We start from the raw sequence: 18,058 nt of genomic DNA on the forward strand, positions 1-18,058 counted from the left end.
CCTCCCGGAGCCCAGCTCACCTGCCAGGCTTATGAAATTAAAAAGAATAAAATCCAACATTATCTTCCTGCGAGTGAGCGTTTCTCTCTGCAAAGAGGGATTAAGCATGAACCCAGCAAAACTCAGAGAGGGGCAAGGGCAAATGCATCCCCACCTGCCTGCTGCAGAGAGGACGGGAAGCACAGCTCCAAAAACATCTCCCAGCAACAAAAGGTCCAGATCCATTCAATCCCTGTCGCCGTAATAAACCCTGATAACCAAGTGATTACGTGGAAAGCTGTCAAGGGCTACGCTGACCAGAGCAGCCCTCTCACCAGCTTCAAGCAGCTTTGCTGGGGAGGAAAAAAACCTCATAATTCAATCAGCTTGGAGAAGTCTATTCCCCACTGATCCCAAGCGATCAGCCTTCATGTCAAAGGAACATTACATTCAAGTCGCTTAAGATTTTCACTTCTTTTTTTTTTTTCCCTTCCCCTTTTCATTTTTTAAAGCAGGAATTGAAAGGCAGCAAAGATAAAAACTGTGTTGAACTGGAACTGGTTCACTCAGGGGAAGGAGAAACACAATATTCTTTCTTGAAATGCTGTTTGCAATCCAGCCCCAGAAAGTAACCTGACAATGGTCAGCAGCGTCTGACAGGGCCTGAAAGGCAGCAGCAGGAGAGGACAATATGGGAGATGGGCTTGGGAGAAGGTGGGGGAAGGCTTGGCAAGAGCTGTCAAGCAGCTTCCCCCCTTCTCTGCAGCTCTTTGGCAGCCTGAAACTCCAAGCAGGCTGTGAGGACCCAGCTGCCCTGTGTCCCTCCAAGGGAACAATGGGAGGGCACCGGTGGGAAGTTAAGGATGGTGGGAAGTTAAGGATGTTGGGGAATGAAACACTGGATCAGCCACGGAGCTTCACGTGTCCAGCAATGACAAGGAGAAGGGTGAAAAAGGAGCAGGGGGACAGCAGAGTCACTCACTCTCAGCAAGGCAGTCCATCAGCAGCACGGAGAGGACGTTCACGAGGGACACCAGCGAAGACATTCCAGGGCTGGGAAGGATCCTCATCCTCTGCAAAGGCCCTCGGCCCCGCCGGGAAGGCTCCGGCTCAGCGGGAACTGCAGCGTCTCCCCAGCCTTGTCAGCACCTGTGGAGCACAAAGGGACAGCTCTGAGGGGCAGGGGATGGGCAGGGGCCGGGCAGAGCCCCAGCGGCCACGGCAGAGACACGGGGCACCCTCCCCAGGGTGGCACTGAGGGGTGGCACTGAGCACCCGCCCGGCTCCATGGGTTGAGCCCAGTTCTATGAGATGAGCCCAGTTCTATGGGCAGAGCCCAGCTCTATGGGATGAGCCCAGCTCCATGGGTTGAGCCCAGTTCCATGGGATGAGCCCAGTTCTATGGGCAGAGCCCAGCTCCATGGGGGGAACCCAGCTCCATGGGGTGAGCCCAGCTCTGTGGCGTGAGCCCAGTTCCATGGAATGAGCCCAGCTCCATGGGCAGAGCCCAGTTCTACGGAATGAGCCCAGCTCCATGGGTTGAGCCCAGCTCTATAGGATGAGCCCAGCTCTATGGGATGAGCCCAGTTCTATGGAATGAGCCCAGCTCTATGGGATGAGTCCAGTTCTATGAGATGAGCCCAGCTCCACAGGATGAGCCCAGCTCTATGGGGTGAGCCCAGCTCTATGGGGTGAGCCCAGCTCTATGGGATGAGCCCAGTTCTATGAGATGAGCCCAGCTCCATGGGCACAGCCCAGCTCCATGGGTTGAGCCCAGCTCCACAGGGTGAGCCCAGCTCCACAGGGTGAGCCCAGCTCCATGGGTTGAGCCCAGGCCCATGGGCACAGCCCAGCTCTATCAGATGAGCCCAGCTCTATGGGGTGAGCCCAGCTCCATGGGGTGAGCCCAGGTCTATGGGATGAGCCCAGCTCTATGGGGTGAGCCCAGCTCTATGGGGTGAGCCCAGTTTTATGGGGTAAGCCCAGCTCCATGGGGTGAGCCCAGCTCCACGGGGTGAGCCCAGCCCATGTCTGCAGTTTAACCCATCAGTTCTCTCCCTCCCCAGCACAGGAGGGCAGCTCTGGCCCAGCAACACCAAGCAGGGGGGTGTGAAGGGATCTGACCCCAAGGACCCTCTGAAAGGGCAGTGTTTCCACAAAAGCACAGGGCAAGGAAGCAAAGCTGAAACCTCACATGAAAAACCCAGCATGGAAGGCAACAAATCCTCCCCAAGAGAGCAGATGAGACAGGAGACGCCTTCGCTGGGTCCCCTTTTGCCTGCTGAGGATCCTCCTGCCCAGACAGGCTCTGATCCCCCAGCACAGCAGCCCTGACCCTGAGCCAGGGGGCACTGGGGGTGCCCCAGAGCCCCTCCTGCACAGGAGACACACACTGGAAAGGCTCCAGCAAGGCCGGGCTTGCACAGCTGCTCTGCACGTCTGAGAGCCTCTACCCCACTCGCTGCCTCAGTTTCCCCATTGCACCACGCAGGAACTGTGTTACTGAGCTACACAAAACTGGAAGAGAGAATACCTGGGGCAGGGAGGGTTGCACAGCTGATCCTGGTGGATCAAGCACACGCAGCCTCCATAGGAGGTGGGAGAGATTTTCTCCTGAGCAGCTCTGCCCTGGCCGTGGCAGCAGGACAGAGGCAGCAGATCAGCAGGGCTGTGGCAGGGGAGATCCAGCTCAGCACCAGCCTGCTCCCCTCACCCTGCCAGCACATTTCCATGGAGACAGCCGCTGGCTCCAAAGGGAGCTCCCTGCTTGCAGCTTTGTCCTGATCCCTGTGCAAAGCTGCAATGGCATGGAGGCAGCTGTCAACACTGGCGAACACTTCCCCCAGTCACAGAGGTGAGATTTGCCCCAGAAGGGCTGAAAATAGAGTGAGAGCTGCAGCCACAACCTCCTCATGGGGTCGGCAGCTCAGAGGTTTCCCATCAGGCAGGCTGAGCACGGGATAATGGAGCAGAGCTGGGCAGGGATGCTCTCAGATCTGACAGATTCCTTCCCGCTATCGTTACTCCAATTAGAAATCAAACCCAGGGTTTATCACCTTTTGGAGGAGAGCCAGGTAGGAGATACTGCACAATGATCAAAGGCTTTGGAAGGACTAAGGGGATGGTGAGGCTGTTTAAGCTCTGACACACATCGGGGTGGGAGGCCGTCGGGACAGGCAGTGTGAAGGGGCATTTTAATCTTTTTCTGTCCCATTAACTCTCCAAGGCTGAACTGTGCAGAATTAAAAGAAAAGCCAGGATAAACAAGAAGTCCCCATACGTACTCAGCCCTAAAGAACAACTTTTCAGAGAGAAGCTTTGGACTTTGAGGATTACAAAGCCTCTGCTGTGTGCTCTGTGCCAGCCCAGATCCACCGCGCTTCAGCGCCGGCTCACGAAAAACGAGCACAAATACTGAAACAAAAAAGAGAAAAAAACCCTGAATCCTATCGCTGGGAATCTCTTCAAATGTTTGTTCTAGACACACTCAGAGAAACACAGAGAGGCTCCAGCCAGCCCTGGGGTTCGCAGGGTTCCAGGGCACAGAACAACGCCGGGGTTTCTTTTGTTGCTGTCAGGGGCCAGCAGAGAGTGGGAACACCGTGAATAGCTGTGCTGGGAACTGTTAATTAAACTGGGGATGTGGCACCGGTGCCAGCACAGCAAATGGAGCTGTGCTGCAGCTCCCTGGCTCTGCCTTCTTCCTCCTTCAGCCACGCAGCTCCCCGTTCCCAAGGCTGGCGTTGCAGAGAGCAAGAATGCACCCAACTATTTGAGGGGCCTGTATTAAAATAAAACCCAACAAACCATGCTGGCTCAGCCACCATTTCGGAAACTCCTGTTTTCCTTCGTCAGAGCAGCATCTCCACCCCCACCAGTGCCAAAAATGCCACCAAACACCTCCTTGAGCCTCGTGTGCTCCCCAATCACAGCACCAATGATCCTCCACAGCTGAGAGCAGCCAAGAGCCCGCCCTGCTCCCCACAGCACGTCCCAAAAATCCCCCAGGATGGAGCTGAATGTCAGGGAAATGTTCTGCCTCCTCCAGAGAGAGGAGCCCTCCCACAGCCAGCACGGCTTCTCCTGCCACATGATGGGCTCTGAAGGGGAAGGTCTGGAAAAGGGGATGCAGAACAGCTCCAAGATGAGAGGAGGAGATGCCAGAGGGTGACACTTCCACTCGGGTGCTAATGTGCTTCCCGAGCCCTTGATGGAGACAGGGAGTGCTGGCAGAGATACCAGGACACGTCAGCTTCAATCCAGCAGCTCATCCCTCAGAGCAGGTACATCCCTGCTGTGCCCTGGGCGTGGATTGCCAGGACAGCAGGACGTGCACCCACTGCTGCCTGTGCCTGGGGAGGGCAGCCTGGGGCAGAGTTTGCTCTGCCTCCTTGGCAGGGAACAGCCTCACCCTGCACCTTGCCCTGAACGCCCTGCTGCCACACCAGGAGGAGCCCAGGGGGAATTGTTCTGATGGGAGCTCAAATCCCAAGGGCTCTGCCACCCACCCTGTCCCCTCCTCGGGGCACGGCTTACCTTGCTCTCCCTGGAGCAGCTTTGCTCACCCCTGCCTGTCCCTGAGCACCCAGCCAAGCTGCTGGCACCAGCCAAGCCAACATAATGGCACTTTTCCTGTGCTGCTCCACGGGCCTGCAAACCCTCACTAAATTCTCTGGCACAGGATCCCCTGCAACACAAGCAAACCACCTAATAGACCTCAATCCTTGCTAAAGAATGCAATTAAGTGAAGCCATGGCCCCCAGTGGGGTCAGATTTGTGCTAGATACGGTCACATTTCAGGAATAAGATTAATTCTTACAGTAAAAGAGCTCCTGTAAGACATTCATTCTTGTGTGCTGCCTAATCTCCAGCTCTAAGCAAGGCCATGTGTGCAGCTGGTAAGCAGCGAGCACGGGGTCCTGCAGAGCATTATTAAAAATAATAAAACTGAGAAGTGTTTGCAGGGAGCAGCTCCTGCAGCTGGGACCGAGCCAGGGACCAGGGGAGCGAGGCACAGAGGGTGAAATGCTCCAAAGCACCCACATTTCTTAAGAGCTTAAGTTCCCCTGGGAGTCAAAGGGACTTAACCTAAGCTGCTAAGATGCTTTTGAAGATTTTCCCCCCAGCAACTCCCATTTCAGAGGGTGCTGGACACCTAACTCCCCTAAGCTACTTTGGGGATGCAGGAGGAGGGGTTTGGCTGTTTGTCCTCGCTGCTTAGAGAGGGAAATGCTGCTAAAAGCCAATGTCTGCACTGTGACAGGCTCTGGGATGGGGCAGAACTGTGCAAGGGCTTCACAGAAGCACGGAGTGCTGCAAGGGACATTAAAGATCATGTCATTCCAACCTGTCAGTGACAGGGACACCTTCCTCAGGACCAGGCTACTCACGGATGGGGCATCCACAGCCTCTCTGGGCAACATTTTGCCATATGTTACTTGTTCTTAGCCCCCACAGAGCTGGTAATTGGAACATTTGCTCTGTGTTGGAAAAAAATCCAGGAGGGAGGAACCACGCATTCATTTCAGATTCATTACAATATGACAACTTGGAAAAATAAATCACAAAAATTAAAAAAAAAAAAGCGCTTGGGCTTCTTTTGTGTTTCTCCTGCCTGTGAAAAGGAGAAGGGCGATTTTAAAGAAATTCTCTGCAAAAAGTTCCACTCGGATCTAGGAGATGATTAAATATCTTCATTTTCAGCAGCTGCTGTGGGAGAATTGCTCCCATTAGACACATCAATGGAAGCAAACACCTTGCAGGCAGAGGGCTGCACTGAGGGCTCTTCCTTCCAGCAGCACCAGCTTCGTTTGTGCTGAGTATTAACAGAGGTCAGTGGGTCACTTCATTTCCTCCCAGCAACCTCTTTAAAGAGAGAAAGAAAAGCTTTTAGCACAACCACCAGCTCATCTGTCACCTCCCCTGGGGAGGGCAGAGATGAAATCTGAATTCACTGCCCCACAGTGAATTCAAGCTCCAGCTCGCTGCTCTCCAAAAGCCTGGCCTTGGCAAACCCAGCCTGGCAGGGACCTGGAGCCCACCTGGGCACCCTCCCGTGGGTGCAGAGCTGGCTCCAGAGCCATGCCATGGAGGAGCAGGATGGTTTGGGCTGCACAGCACCCCAGGGACCCCCTTGAGGCAGGGATGCCCTCACTGGATGGGGCACCCAGGGCCACATCAGGCTGCTTTAGGTGCAGATCCCAAAACAGGCCTGATCCTGCCCAAAAAACAGGAGGTGATGGAGCATTTCCAAGGCAGTGCCTTCCACCCCAAAGCTGCTGGACACAGTTTCTCCTCTGGGCTGGAAGGCAGCCCCCCAAGCCACTCCTGAAGGCAGGCCAGGGGTTTGGCAAACACAATTAGAGCAGGCAGCAGAAATCCTTCAGAGTGAAGCATGGCTGTTTATCTATCACGGAGTCACTTAGATCTTAAAAAAATATTTACAAGAAAGAGGCAGAGTATTATCTTCCATGGGGAAACAAACACAGATGGAGGAAAAAAAAGAGCTTTGATCAGGACTGTCTCGGTCCCATTCGCTGCTTTTCATCCCCAGATCTCCAAGTGCTTTAATATGACAGCATTATCCCTTTTTACAATGTGGGAAACCAGAGGAAACTGCACACTAAGACAGCTCGCTGTGTTTGCACGTACACACACACACACACAGAGCCTCTCTATCTCTTTTTTTTTTTCCCTCCTGTGGCATTTCTGGTCCTCCCATGTGTGTGAAGTGCCCAGCACTGTCCCCAAGCAAAGGGCACAAGGGGCATTTTGGGGCCCAGCCCTGTGGGTGCTCCCTGCCCGGGGTGTGATGGCACAGCAAGGGTTAAGCTGTGGCCACTGCAGGAGGAAGGAGAAAGGAGCCAGGAGAGCTCAGGGCTGGGCTGGGCTGCTCAGGAGGAATGAATTTCACCCGCAGTGACAGCTGTGACAGGCAGGGATGTGTCAGGAGGGGCAGCCCAGCAAGGATCCATGAGGAGGAGGAGGAGGAGGAAGCACAGCTCCCCTGGCCTGGCTGCACCCAGCTGAGGGAGCCCATCCACACCCTGGCCACTGTGGCCACAGCCCAGGGAGGACCCCAAAGGACCCCCCTGCTGAAAGTTCAAACCAGAGGCAACACCAGAGCCACCAGAAATGCCAGGAGCATCCTCCTGGCCCAGTGCAGAGCAGGGCTTGTGGCTTCTCTGCCGGGCTGGGCTCTCCTCCAGGATGCACAAAGGCAAGGATCTGACCCAGGGCCCCCCTCCCCTTGCCCTGGCTGCCACACAAACCCTCCCCATCCTTCAGCATTTCCCAGCAAACCATCCCAATCTCGGCTGAGTGCCCCTCGGCTGCAGAAGCCGTCAGCTGAATTGCCTTGTGGCTCAGGGTAATACTTCACGTTTCTTTTTCCCTGCCTCTGAGCTTTATTTATTTATTTAGCAAGTCATTCATCATTAGGCCCAGCTTAGCTGCCTGACAGACTGGGAGCTCCTCGGGGCACAGCCTGCATCCCATCTCTCGGTGCTGGTGAAGAACTGCCCAGCCTGCAGCTCTGCCAGGGCCACCAACACCATCCCCTGCCAGACAGCACTGCCAAAACCACCAACATCCCCCTCCCAAAGCCCCTGCTCCCCCAGCCTGGCACCTGGGCTGAGGGGTGACACTGGGTCATGCACACAGCAGAGGGAAAAAAAAGACAAAAATCTCAACAAAGAGCTGCTTTTGCTGCCCACACCAGCAAAAGTGCAACAGCCTTTCTCGTGTCTGGAGTCCAAGCTAAGGAAAAGCCTTTTTCTGAGGTCAAATGCAGGTTCAGATCAGCTCCACATTCCCGGGGAGGAAAGACTGCCTGGCCTCACATCTCTGCGTGTCCAGCCAAGAACACATGAGAAAACCACTCAGCAATGAGGAGCTGCTGCTTTCCTGGCTTGCAGCATGGCATGAAGATGACCTGTACCAGGAAGAGCCCATCCAGATGGCATCAGTCCCTCTGACCAGGCTAATCCCTCCAGCTTTGGCTTTCTGCTCCCTTCACACAGAAATCTGGATGCTGCCGCGTCTTGTGACCTTCTCCACCCTGCAAAGCTCTCTGCCAGGTGCCTGCACAGGGACCCCCTTTGTGTCCAGCAGCAGGGGATGACAGCCCCCTCCTGCACCCCAAAACCCCTGTGTGGGCAGGGGCAGAGCCCATTCCTGGGGCTGGCACTGCTGCTCCTCCCCGACAGGAGCTCACTGCTGACACACACCTGCCTCACCTCTTCTGCAGCCCTCTGGGGACTGCTTTCTCACAAAACAGCTGGTTCTTAGGAAAAAGCCTTGTGCAAGCCATCCCCCTGAGGACAAGCAGGGGGTTCCCAGCCCCAGCAGCCAGGCCAGGAGCACGGGAGGCCAGTCCCTGCCCAGAGAGACCCCTGCTCAGCGTGCAGAGTGCGGCAACCTGCATCTCCCACCAGCCCGCACCAAGCAGAAGGGAAAAAAGAGAGGAAAAATCGAAAGGAAGGAAAAAACCACTCAAGAAAGTTAATTAGGGACACGAGGGTGCTTTATCAGTTCCGGCTGTGAGAGCTGGATGGGTGTAGGGTGTCACCAGCCCTGCCAAGAACGAGCTTCCCACTCCCGGGATCGCCATCGATCGCCGATCAATCGCCTCCTCTGGTGACTCCATCAGCTCCTGCTCCTCCTCTGAGCACACCCGGGGCACCTGGGCAGTGCCACCTGGACAGTGCCACCTGGACAGGGCCACCTGGACAGTGCCACCTGGGCAATGGGGTGGCAGGGGCACCCTCCTGCTGCTCCCCCCCAGGGCATCGCCCCGGGGAGGGCAGCACTAACAGCCCCAGCTGCACCCAGGTTTTGCACAGCTCATTTTGGTCCCCAGGTAGAAAGAGTCCCCAGCGATAGGAGTTATGAGTGAAATAACCCAAAGCCTCCCCAAACTGCATGCAGGCACACTCCTCACACCAAAAGCAAATCACAAAAGTCTCTCTAAACGCAACAGCCTGGAAGATTTAACCAGCCACGGGCAAGGAACCTGCTCCCTCCCAGCCCACTGAACCCAGAGAGGCTTCCAGGGAGGATGACAAAGTGTCTGGATTTACACTAAGACAGAGGAAAAGTTAACTCTTACCAAACTGTCCCTCCTTTCTCATGAATTCCAGCCCAGGAGCACCCCTAGCCCACACACAGGCAAGCCAAGAGCCTTGGGAAACACAAAAGATCATCAGGTTCCCCAGACCTGAGATGCAGAGGGACTGTCCCTCCTTTCTCATGAATTCCAGCCCAGGAGCACCCCTAGCCCACACACAGGCAAGCCAAGAGCCTTGGGAAACACAAAATAAATAAATAAATTTCCTTTTTAAGGCCTGTAGACCTTATGGCCATCTTTGTGTGCACATCCCTGGGCACCAGGCTGGGAGGTGCCATGGGGTTGTTGCAGTGCTCATCAGTGAAAAACAAAAGCCAGGAAATAAAAGTAGCGAAGCAAACACGCAAAGTTTCTCCTAATTGCTATTTGATGGTAACTGAAAATCGTTGTGGCAACAGCGCAGCTGATGAGCTGCTTGCTTTCCTCACAGCCCCTGGAAGAGGCAGAGCTGTGCTCCAGTCAGGAGGGGACAGAGCTGGGAGGGAGAGTGGCAGCCACAGACCCTCCCCAGCAAATCCTCCTGAGGGCCAGGACAGATCTGAGCTGGAAGGAGGATAAAGAGCCTTGTCTTCCTTTGTCCCTGCTGATTAGTGCCAGCAAGGAAAGCTCATCAAGGTCATTAGGAAGTGTTCTCTTCCCCGGGTGTCACCTGCTTGGGAGGACACGGGGCAAGGGGGCTGCCTTTTGTGCACCCCAGGATCAACAGTGCTGCCACATCAGAGGGCACCCCGTGGGCACTGAGATGTCACCCTGGTCACTGAGATGTCAACCCGTGGGCACTGAGATGTCACCCTGGCCACTGAGATGCCACCCTGGTCACTGAGATGTCACCCTGGCCACTGAGACGTCACCCTGGCCACTGAGATGCCACTCTGGGCACATCTGAGATGCCACCCCTGGGTCTCCCCTCTGGAGCTCACCCTGCCTCCTCCCTCAGCATTCATTCCCTCCCCACGTGCCAGGAGCTCCAGCCCTGCCAGCCAGCACAGGGGGTTAAATTCCATAAAGAGGATTTGGTTTTGAGCTTGCAAGACAGAAGATGAGCAAATCCCTTCCCTTGCTCTGGCAGGAATCCTGTGTCTCAGACCCACCAGCCAGGGGAGATTAAGAAAGGAGGAGAGAAAGAAAAAAACCCATCCATCACTTGCTGTTGTGATCTCATCTGAATTTAAGAGCTAAGCTGGGAGGATGCTGGGTCACTGCTGGGCTGGTGGAGCCCTGCAGAGCAGTGGACACCAGAAGGGACTGGACAAGTCTTAGGCTGCACTGTTCCAGGCCAGCAGAGGGTCAGGAGCCAGGTCCACGCTCCATGCTTGCTTTCCCTGATTTAATTCTGTCTGGGGAAGCCTCTGGCTCTTGTCACATCCTTGCAGAGCCCCAGCTGCAGCAGGTGCCTCCAGAAATCACCCTCATGCACTGACTGAAGCCCCAGAAACCACACCAATGTGCAGAACCCTCAGGTGGCACAACCCAGGGCTGCTTCCAAACCGAGCAGCTCAGCCAGGCAGGGCTCTGCTGCCATCTTCATCTTCTGGACAAGATGCAAAATCAAGAGGCTGCTAACTAGGCAGAAACTGGGAGTAACACCACGCTCAGAGCACTCCAGCTCCTGCCTGACAGCCTGATCTCACCCAGCTGCTTTGCTTCTGCTGAAGCTGGCATTGCTCCCTTTCTGCTCCAAGCAGCTGCAGGGGCCAGCCCAGACACCCCAGCCTGGCTGCTTCCACTGCCTGGGATACAGCAGCCCATGCACAGCCCAGGCATCCATCAGAGGTGGCTTAAAACATTTATAAGCATTTGGAGATTGGTGACATCCCTGCTGGAGCAGGCTGTAGGAAAGGAGCTCGTGGGAGCACCATGGGAGAACATTCCCATTAGGCAGCATCCAAAAAGCCTGCACCTGCTCGGCACGTCGTTTGATATTTCACTTTAAACCAGCATCAGGGCTTCTCCTGACAAGCTGCTGAGATCACCTCGTGTCTTTGTGGCAGTCACTCAGCAGGAGGATCAGGCAGGAGGGGGCTGCCTGAGCGCTGACGGCGAGGTTTTTGCAGTGCCATGAATTAAACATGCAATAAGATCTCCTGGGCAGGTGAGGACCATCCCCAGGCCACGGGCTGTGCCTGCCCAGGGAGGAGGGTGCTGCCTGTCCTCCACCTCCAGCAGAGAAGGCAGCACTGCCTCACAGCAGCAGATCCCTTCCCTCCTGCTCATCAGGGCTGCAGGAGCTTCCCAGGTGGACCCTCAGTCCACCTTTGGGGGCACCGAGCCAGGCAGGAACTGGGCCAACAACAAATCTCCCCTTGGACAGCCAGAAGCCACCATATTGCAGAAAATGGCTTCACTGTCACTGCACCATCTGGAGTCGCCAGGAAATGCAACTTTTTTTGTCCCCATCAATTACCAAAGGGAGAAATCTGCTGTCCCCTGAAAGGAAAAACTTCCAGCTTTCTCCTGGGGCTGGGGAGGAGGTTTGGGAGCTGAGTCCCCCCAGCACCTTTGGGATTTATAACACCCTGTACCCAGCTCTCTCTGCTTTGGGATCTGACCCTCAGAATCCCAGAGTGGTTTGGGTTGGAAGGGACCTTAAAGCTCCTCTTGTTCCCATCCCCTGCCATGGCTCCCCTGGAAAGTGGAACCAGCCCAGCTCAGACCTGCTGGCAGCACTCAGAGGTTGGAGAGCAAATTTCCCGTGGCTACATTTCCTAAAAGCAGAAGGGTTAAAAACCTCCACCCCATCCCTTTCACCAGGAGCTGGGCTTGGTGTGGCTGGTCCAGGGGGTGCTGGATGTGGCAGAGCACTGGGAGAGGCTGAGTGGGGCTGAGTGTTCCCCAGGGAACACAGGCATGGCAGCACCAGCACTGCAGGTTTTAGGAAGGTTTTCAGGCATGCCTCTGCCTCCAACGACTTCCAAACACGCTTGGGCCAGCGAGAGGGACTAATTGACCTTCCAACCTCCCTTCTGTCGTTACTTTCTGTGGTTTTACAACCTCTCTAAATGGTTCATTTATCCTGAGTGAATTCCTGCTGCATCCTGCTCATCAACCAGCTGTGAGCACCTCACTTGTGTCAGGGCAAAGCTGCTGCAGGTTCATGGATGGACCCAGCACAGGGCAGGGAACAGGGAAGAAAGTAGGGGGTGGGGAGAGCCCCAAACAACTCTCGCTGAAAGAATATTATTAAGAAGCATCTTAAATCCCTCAACTTCAGGGCTGTTTATTGGCCCGAATTAAGCCCAGGCCCTGCAGGTGATACCTCGTGGCCAGGGTGCTCTTGCCTGGAAGGGGTCAGTGATTCCAGCAACAAGGACACCAATTAAAGCTTTTAATGATGCAAGCCCAGGACCTTGCAGAGCCCTGAGCTGCCCAAAGCTCTCTCTGCTAATAACCCTGGGCCGTGGCCGAGCAATGGGTGCTGGGCTGCCTGAAATATTTATGGCAATCAAGGGTTGCTGCTTTCCTGCCCGTAATGAAGCCCCCACACGCTGCCTGAGTGCCTGTCACAGAGCAGCCTCCTCCCAGGGCTCCAAGAGCACCAGCACGTCTCTGGAGCAGCCAGGCAGGCTGCCAGGGAGGGATTTTATTTTGTTTTTAAAGCCTCCCCCCAGCCCTTTCCCACTACAGCCTCGGCTCGAGTTCTCTCGTTAATCTAATTGTTCTCCTAATGAAGATCTGCAATTCCTCAAACATTAATTACCAACGGCAGCAGCAGCAGCAGCTGTGGAACAAGAGCTCCCTGTTCCTAATAATACGCTTCACACTTTCGCCTGCCACAGCTCAATTTAGCTTTGCGTGATTTGGCTGGGGGCAGATAAATAATATTCCAGCTATGGGGCTCAGCAGACAAACCCAGGAGGAGGCAAAGCTCTCCCCACACCCTGGAGCACAGTGGGTCCTCAGCTGGCTCTAGAAACTCTTGGTTTATTCCACCTGCAGCTCTGCCATGGCACCGACCCCATCCCACAGCTCTGGGCAGGTGCAAAGGCTGGGCAAGCAGTCCTGAGGCAGCTCCATTTCCTAAAACCAGAAGGATTGGTCCCTGAGGGAGGGAGGCAGAGCTGCTGCATCCCCATACCTTCCCCATCCCCATCCCCATCCCCATCCCATCCCCATCCCATCCCATCCCATCCCATCCCATTATCCCATCCCATCCCATTATCCCATCCCATCCCATCCCATCCCATTATCCCATCCCATTATCCCATCCCATTATCCCATCCCATCCCATTATCCCATCCCATCCCATCCCATCCCATTATCCCATCCCATTATCCCATCCCATTATCCCATCCCATCCCATCCCATCCCATCCCATCCCCATTTAAGGTCCTGCCAAGCCAAACCACCCTGTGATCCTACGATTTTGGGGGGTAGCTGATCTATTCCACACCCCTGTTCCAGTGTGATCCATAACACAGCCATGGAAAAACACTGCTCGTGTTCCCTGAGGTCAACCCCCTCCCATCCATCACCCCTCCAGCCCAAGGGCACGTGGGGGAGTGGGGAGGAAGCCGTGCCCAGGCAGAGGAGAGCTGCCAGGCAGGTCCCACCTCACAAAAGAGGCTCAAAACCAGGGGCTGGGAGAAGCAGCTGGAAGGAGTGGAGCCAGCAAAGGCTGTGGCTGCCCCTCTCGCCAGCACTGCACGGCCAAAAATACACAAGGGGAACAAAACAGCACACACACACACACACACACAAAAAAAAAAAGCCCACAAGAGTTTTCAATGACAAAAGCAAACAAATAGATTTGTGAATAAATATTGATTTGACAGGAAGTGAGACAAACCCTTCCAAAAACACTCGCTGGCAGCGGGTCCCTCTCCCAGCACAATGAGCAGTCGTCATCGTTTCCTGGGTGCCTTTGCAGCTTCAGCTGCTGGGCAAGGTTTTGGTTTCTGGGGGTTTCTGGTCTCCCCTGTGCCTGGAATATCTTGAGAGATCCCCAGAAATAAATGCACAGCCTAAGGAGCAAGTGCTGGGCAAAGGGAGCAGCACAGTGAGCAAAAATCCCCACTATTCACCCCAATTCCTCTCCTGGGGTGGGCACTTGATTCTCCCCAGCACTACAGGCTCAGCTTGGTCTGAAGGACTCAGGTTCCCTCAGCCAAAGCTCAGGGCTGAGTCAGACCCAGAGTCAGAGGGCGAGGGGATGCTCCTCCACTGGCTTCCTCCTGACCACAAACACATCTGCACATTCCCTGCTCCTCCCCAGACACACACCCGGCCCTTTCATCCCGGGAAAACCCCCCCCAGCCCTGGTGCTTTGCAGAAGTTAATTAACGTGCCCATGCAGGGAATTTCAGGCCTGGGCTCCCACTACAAAGCAGGCGTGGGGAGAGATGGGCACTGGCTCCAGCACTGGGATGGTGGGGCAAGCCCAGAGGCAGGGACCTGCCCCTCCCTGCCCTGCAGGGCCCTTTGTGCCACCCTGGGGAACGTCCTGCTGAGCCCACTCTGCCCCCTGCATCCCCCCAGAGCCACAGAGGAGAACACAAAGCACCAGGAGCAGCACTGCTCACACTTGGTGGCTTCCCACTCAATTCCCAGCCTGGCTCTGCTCAGGGAACCCAACTGAGGTGGCAGATTTCACCTGGATCACCCCCAGAACCACCACATCAGGGGATGATTGATTGATTGATTGATTGAATGATTGATTTAATGATTGATTAATTGATTGATTGATTGATTACAGGTCATTGCATGCTGGCTGGATATACACCCTGGCCAAGGTGGAGAGAGCTCCCCAGGCACTGGGGATTCTGGGCTCAGCATCTCAGCATGCCTCCAAAAAAAGGGTTTTTCTTTGTTCACTTCCTCCCAGCACAGAGCCCCAGCGCCGGTGCTGCTCGCAGCTTTCCTGCTCATTTCTTTTTCAATGAGTGAATTAGCAGGCAGCCAGCTGACTTGAACATCCCCTTATCTCTGCACCAAGCTCGCTGCCGAGGATTTGCATAATTTTAATCTTTCCCACCAATGAGCATGAAAAAATTAGTTTTCCACTATTTTATCTTCTATTTGTGTTCAATAAACAGAGCTGGCGGCTTTTCTCCGGGGATTCAGCCTGGGAAGGGTGAGGAAGGAGGAGGGGGAGGTTCCCATCCCAGCACTCGGCCATGTGGAGGGTTAAACCAGAGGAGAGAGGCTGGGGGAAGGCTCTGCAAAACTGCTCCACCAGCTGCAGCTGGAGATGGATCTGAAGCCCAAATTTCCTCACCCAATCAAAAACCAAAAAGAAAACACCCAGTTGTTTTCTCCAGAGTCCCTCTCCCATCTCCCAGCTCCAGCTGTCAGGCTTCCTCCCATCACCAAGACCTTTGATTTCCCTCTCAAGCAAAGAGTTTGCTGGACTCACCCCAAGTCCAAGGCTGCAGATCCCAAGAACATCAGGACTCCAGGGATGGGGAGGGAAGTGCTTGAAAAATGAGGTCCCACCTGGAGGAACCTCCTTGTGCAATCACAGGAACCATGCAAATGTGGGGACAGAGAACTGCCAACGCAGAGCTTCAGGGCTTTTTTTAATTAAACGCTTTGGAAGAAAAGCTCACCCCAAATAGTAAGCTTGTCTGTCTTAAAATAAGGAACTGAAAAGAGAATGGTCCTGCTTCACCCTTTCTGCTGCAGAACAAGAATATTTTGGGCAGCACGCAGAGGCAAGACAAGCATGGTGAGGATTACAGCTGGAAATCAAGGCTGCTTGAAGGGAAAGGAAATGCAGAGAAAACTGAGGCTCTCCCTGCAGGTTCCCCACTCACCAGCAGGGTGGAAGGTACAAATGTGGAAACACTTTTTAAATGTCTTTCCTCCCTGTGGAGCCAAGTGCAGGTCAGGGCACACCCCAGCCAAAGGCAGGGGCACATCTCCACCATCCCCAGAAAACCTGGACTGGCTGTAGCACCCAGGTGTTGCAAAATGTAAAATTTTCTTAAGTGAGAATGTTCTTTGATGTTTGCTCTTTGTATGCTTTCAAGCCTAATCAGCAAAAAGGGAGATTTAATCCACGAAACAGAGTAGCAAACAAGCTCCAAGTGATATCCAGGTGGTAGAAAAAACAAATTACTCGTTGGTAGAATTGCCTTGTTAAAGTTTAGGGCTGGACATGCTCCTCATGATCTCAGACCTAGAGGGAGGTTAACAAAGCTTGGAGAGAAGGATGTACCACTGATAATGGATGCAAAGAATGCAGAATTTACAGGCCACAAGGACATCTGGCAGGGCTCCAAAGATAATGAAGAAACTAATAAAGCCCAGTCAGCAATTGTGCTGAAATCAGCTCCAAGTGGGTAAAAGGTGATTCTGGCAGACCACCACCACCACTTTTGTGGACAGCACAGGAGGGCCCAAGGGCTGGTTTGCCCCAGAACGCAGGGGTTAATGGCACTGGGGTGACTCACAGGGCTGGTCCCCACCTTCGTGGGGCTGGGGGTCCCCCAGAAGCACCGTGGAGAGCAGGGGGTGTCAGGAGCCCGGGGTGCAATGCTGGGGCAGCCTCACAGCTCCAAGGAGCCCATTTCCCTCTCCTGCACCTCTTCCCACTGACCCAGCCTCCACACAGCCTCTGCCACCAGCTCAGAGGTGCAATTACCTTCCCTGTGTTCTCTATTTATGCTTAGGAACCGTGTAATCTTCTAGACCAAAAACATAATTAAAGAGTCCGAGTGCCTCGGCGTGGAGACCTCTCTGCAGCCACCACTCTTATCTTCTCCAAAAATACTCCAGCCCAGCCCAGCAGCCTGTGCCAGGCTCAGGTCCCAGCAGGGCTGAGCCACGGAGGAGCAGCAGCCCTGAAATGCACCCAAATCCCCCCAGTTTGGCCCAGGAGGAGCTGCCTGCCCCCCTGGGAACCAGCCCTGCTGCCCCTGGGGCTCCCAGGGGTTGCCTGGAAAGGTTAATTCAGATTTAACTTCTAATGCTCTTTATCTAACCAATTTCAGAGCCTTGGGTAGACAGACAGGACTTGGATGAGCTCTGCTCTCCCAGCAGGACCAATGTGGAGTTGCACCCAGTTTATTCCAATACAAATCCAGCTTCCAGAGGAGATGGAAAGGCACAGGGAAATGGAAACTTGCACACGGGAATTTCAGACCCCAAAGACTTTTCCCCAGAAAAGGAGGTGGAGGGACAAGAACAATAACATGGAGCAGGGTGAGGGAAAAAAAAGAGAAGCAAAACCCAACTCTGAAACAGCCCTGGGGGAGAGCCACTCGCCCAGACTTGCTGTAATTAACTCCCACTGCTGGGTACAAAGCTCTTGGCTTGGCCCTCTCATAAAGCTGCAAGAAGGAAGGTGAAAGGAATATTAAAAAAAAAATATATATCCTGAAGGGTCAAAACAACCTTTTAAGTTGTCAACTAACAAGTTCAAACAGGACTGCAAGCACTGCTTTCCATAGCTTCCAGGGAGAGACACCCAGACCAGCCACCTGAGCTGCAGCCCTCCAGCCCTTGCAGCTTGTCTGACAGCCAGAAAAATCAAGGTAAAGGTACTGGCAATGGGCACCAAAACCACTTCCCAGCAGCAGCACCAGCTCCAGCACAAGAAGCAGAGCTGCTGAGCTCCAGCCCAGCTCCATCACATCCTGGGCAAACCCTGCTGCCTTCCAGCACTGAGCTTCCACATCCTTCCCTGCAAGCAAACCCTTCCCTGCCAGCACAGATCCACGGAGCAAAGCTGGCCCATTCCCTCTTCCCTGTTCCCTTCCACCTTTGCAAATGGTTCAGCCAAACCCAAGCAAATCCCCAGGAAAAACAGTTATTTTAGAGCCCTTGCAAGCCCAGGGCTGGCACGGTGAGGTTGGTGAGCTTGTCTGAGCATCGCCCAGCAGCCAAAGCACACATGGAGCTCCCACGAGCCAGGCAGGCAAGGAAAAGCCAAGGGACCCCACAGCTTCTGCCTTCACTTGTTATTTTACAGGAAAATTTAAGTCTGCTTTGGTGTAACCTTCTCCTGAGGCT

The 18,058-nt window shown here is 54.4% G+C and overlaps 1 protein-coding gene across 14 annotated transcripts in view; it reads right to left on the minus strand.

Annotated features, from left to right (window-relative positions):
- PTPRS (protein tyrosine phosphatase receptor type S) overlaps window positions 1–18,058 on the minus strand; it is a 126,112-nt gene that overhangs the window by 93,288 nt on the left and 14,766 nt on the right. For all 14 annotated transcript variants that reach the window (XM_039733478.1, XM_039733448.1, XM_039733438.1 and 11 more), the window contains exon 2: window positions 962–1,128. In XM_039733478.1, coding sequence (XP_039589412.1) covers window positions 962–1,049 — 88 coding nt within the window. In that variant the 5' untranslated portion in view covers window positions 1,050–1,128. The remainder of the gene's footprint in view (window positions 1–961; window positions 1,129–18,058) is intronic.

Source organism: Passer montanus, unplaced genomic scaffold, assembly GCF_014805655.1.
Source record: "Passer montanus isolate IOZ18808 unplaced genomic scaffold, ASM1480565v1 scaffold112, whole genome shotgun sequence".
NCBI lineage: Eukaryota > Metazoa > Chordata > Aves > Passeriformes > Passeridae > Passer > Passer montanus.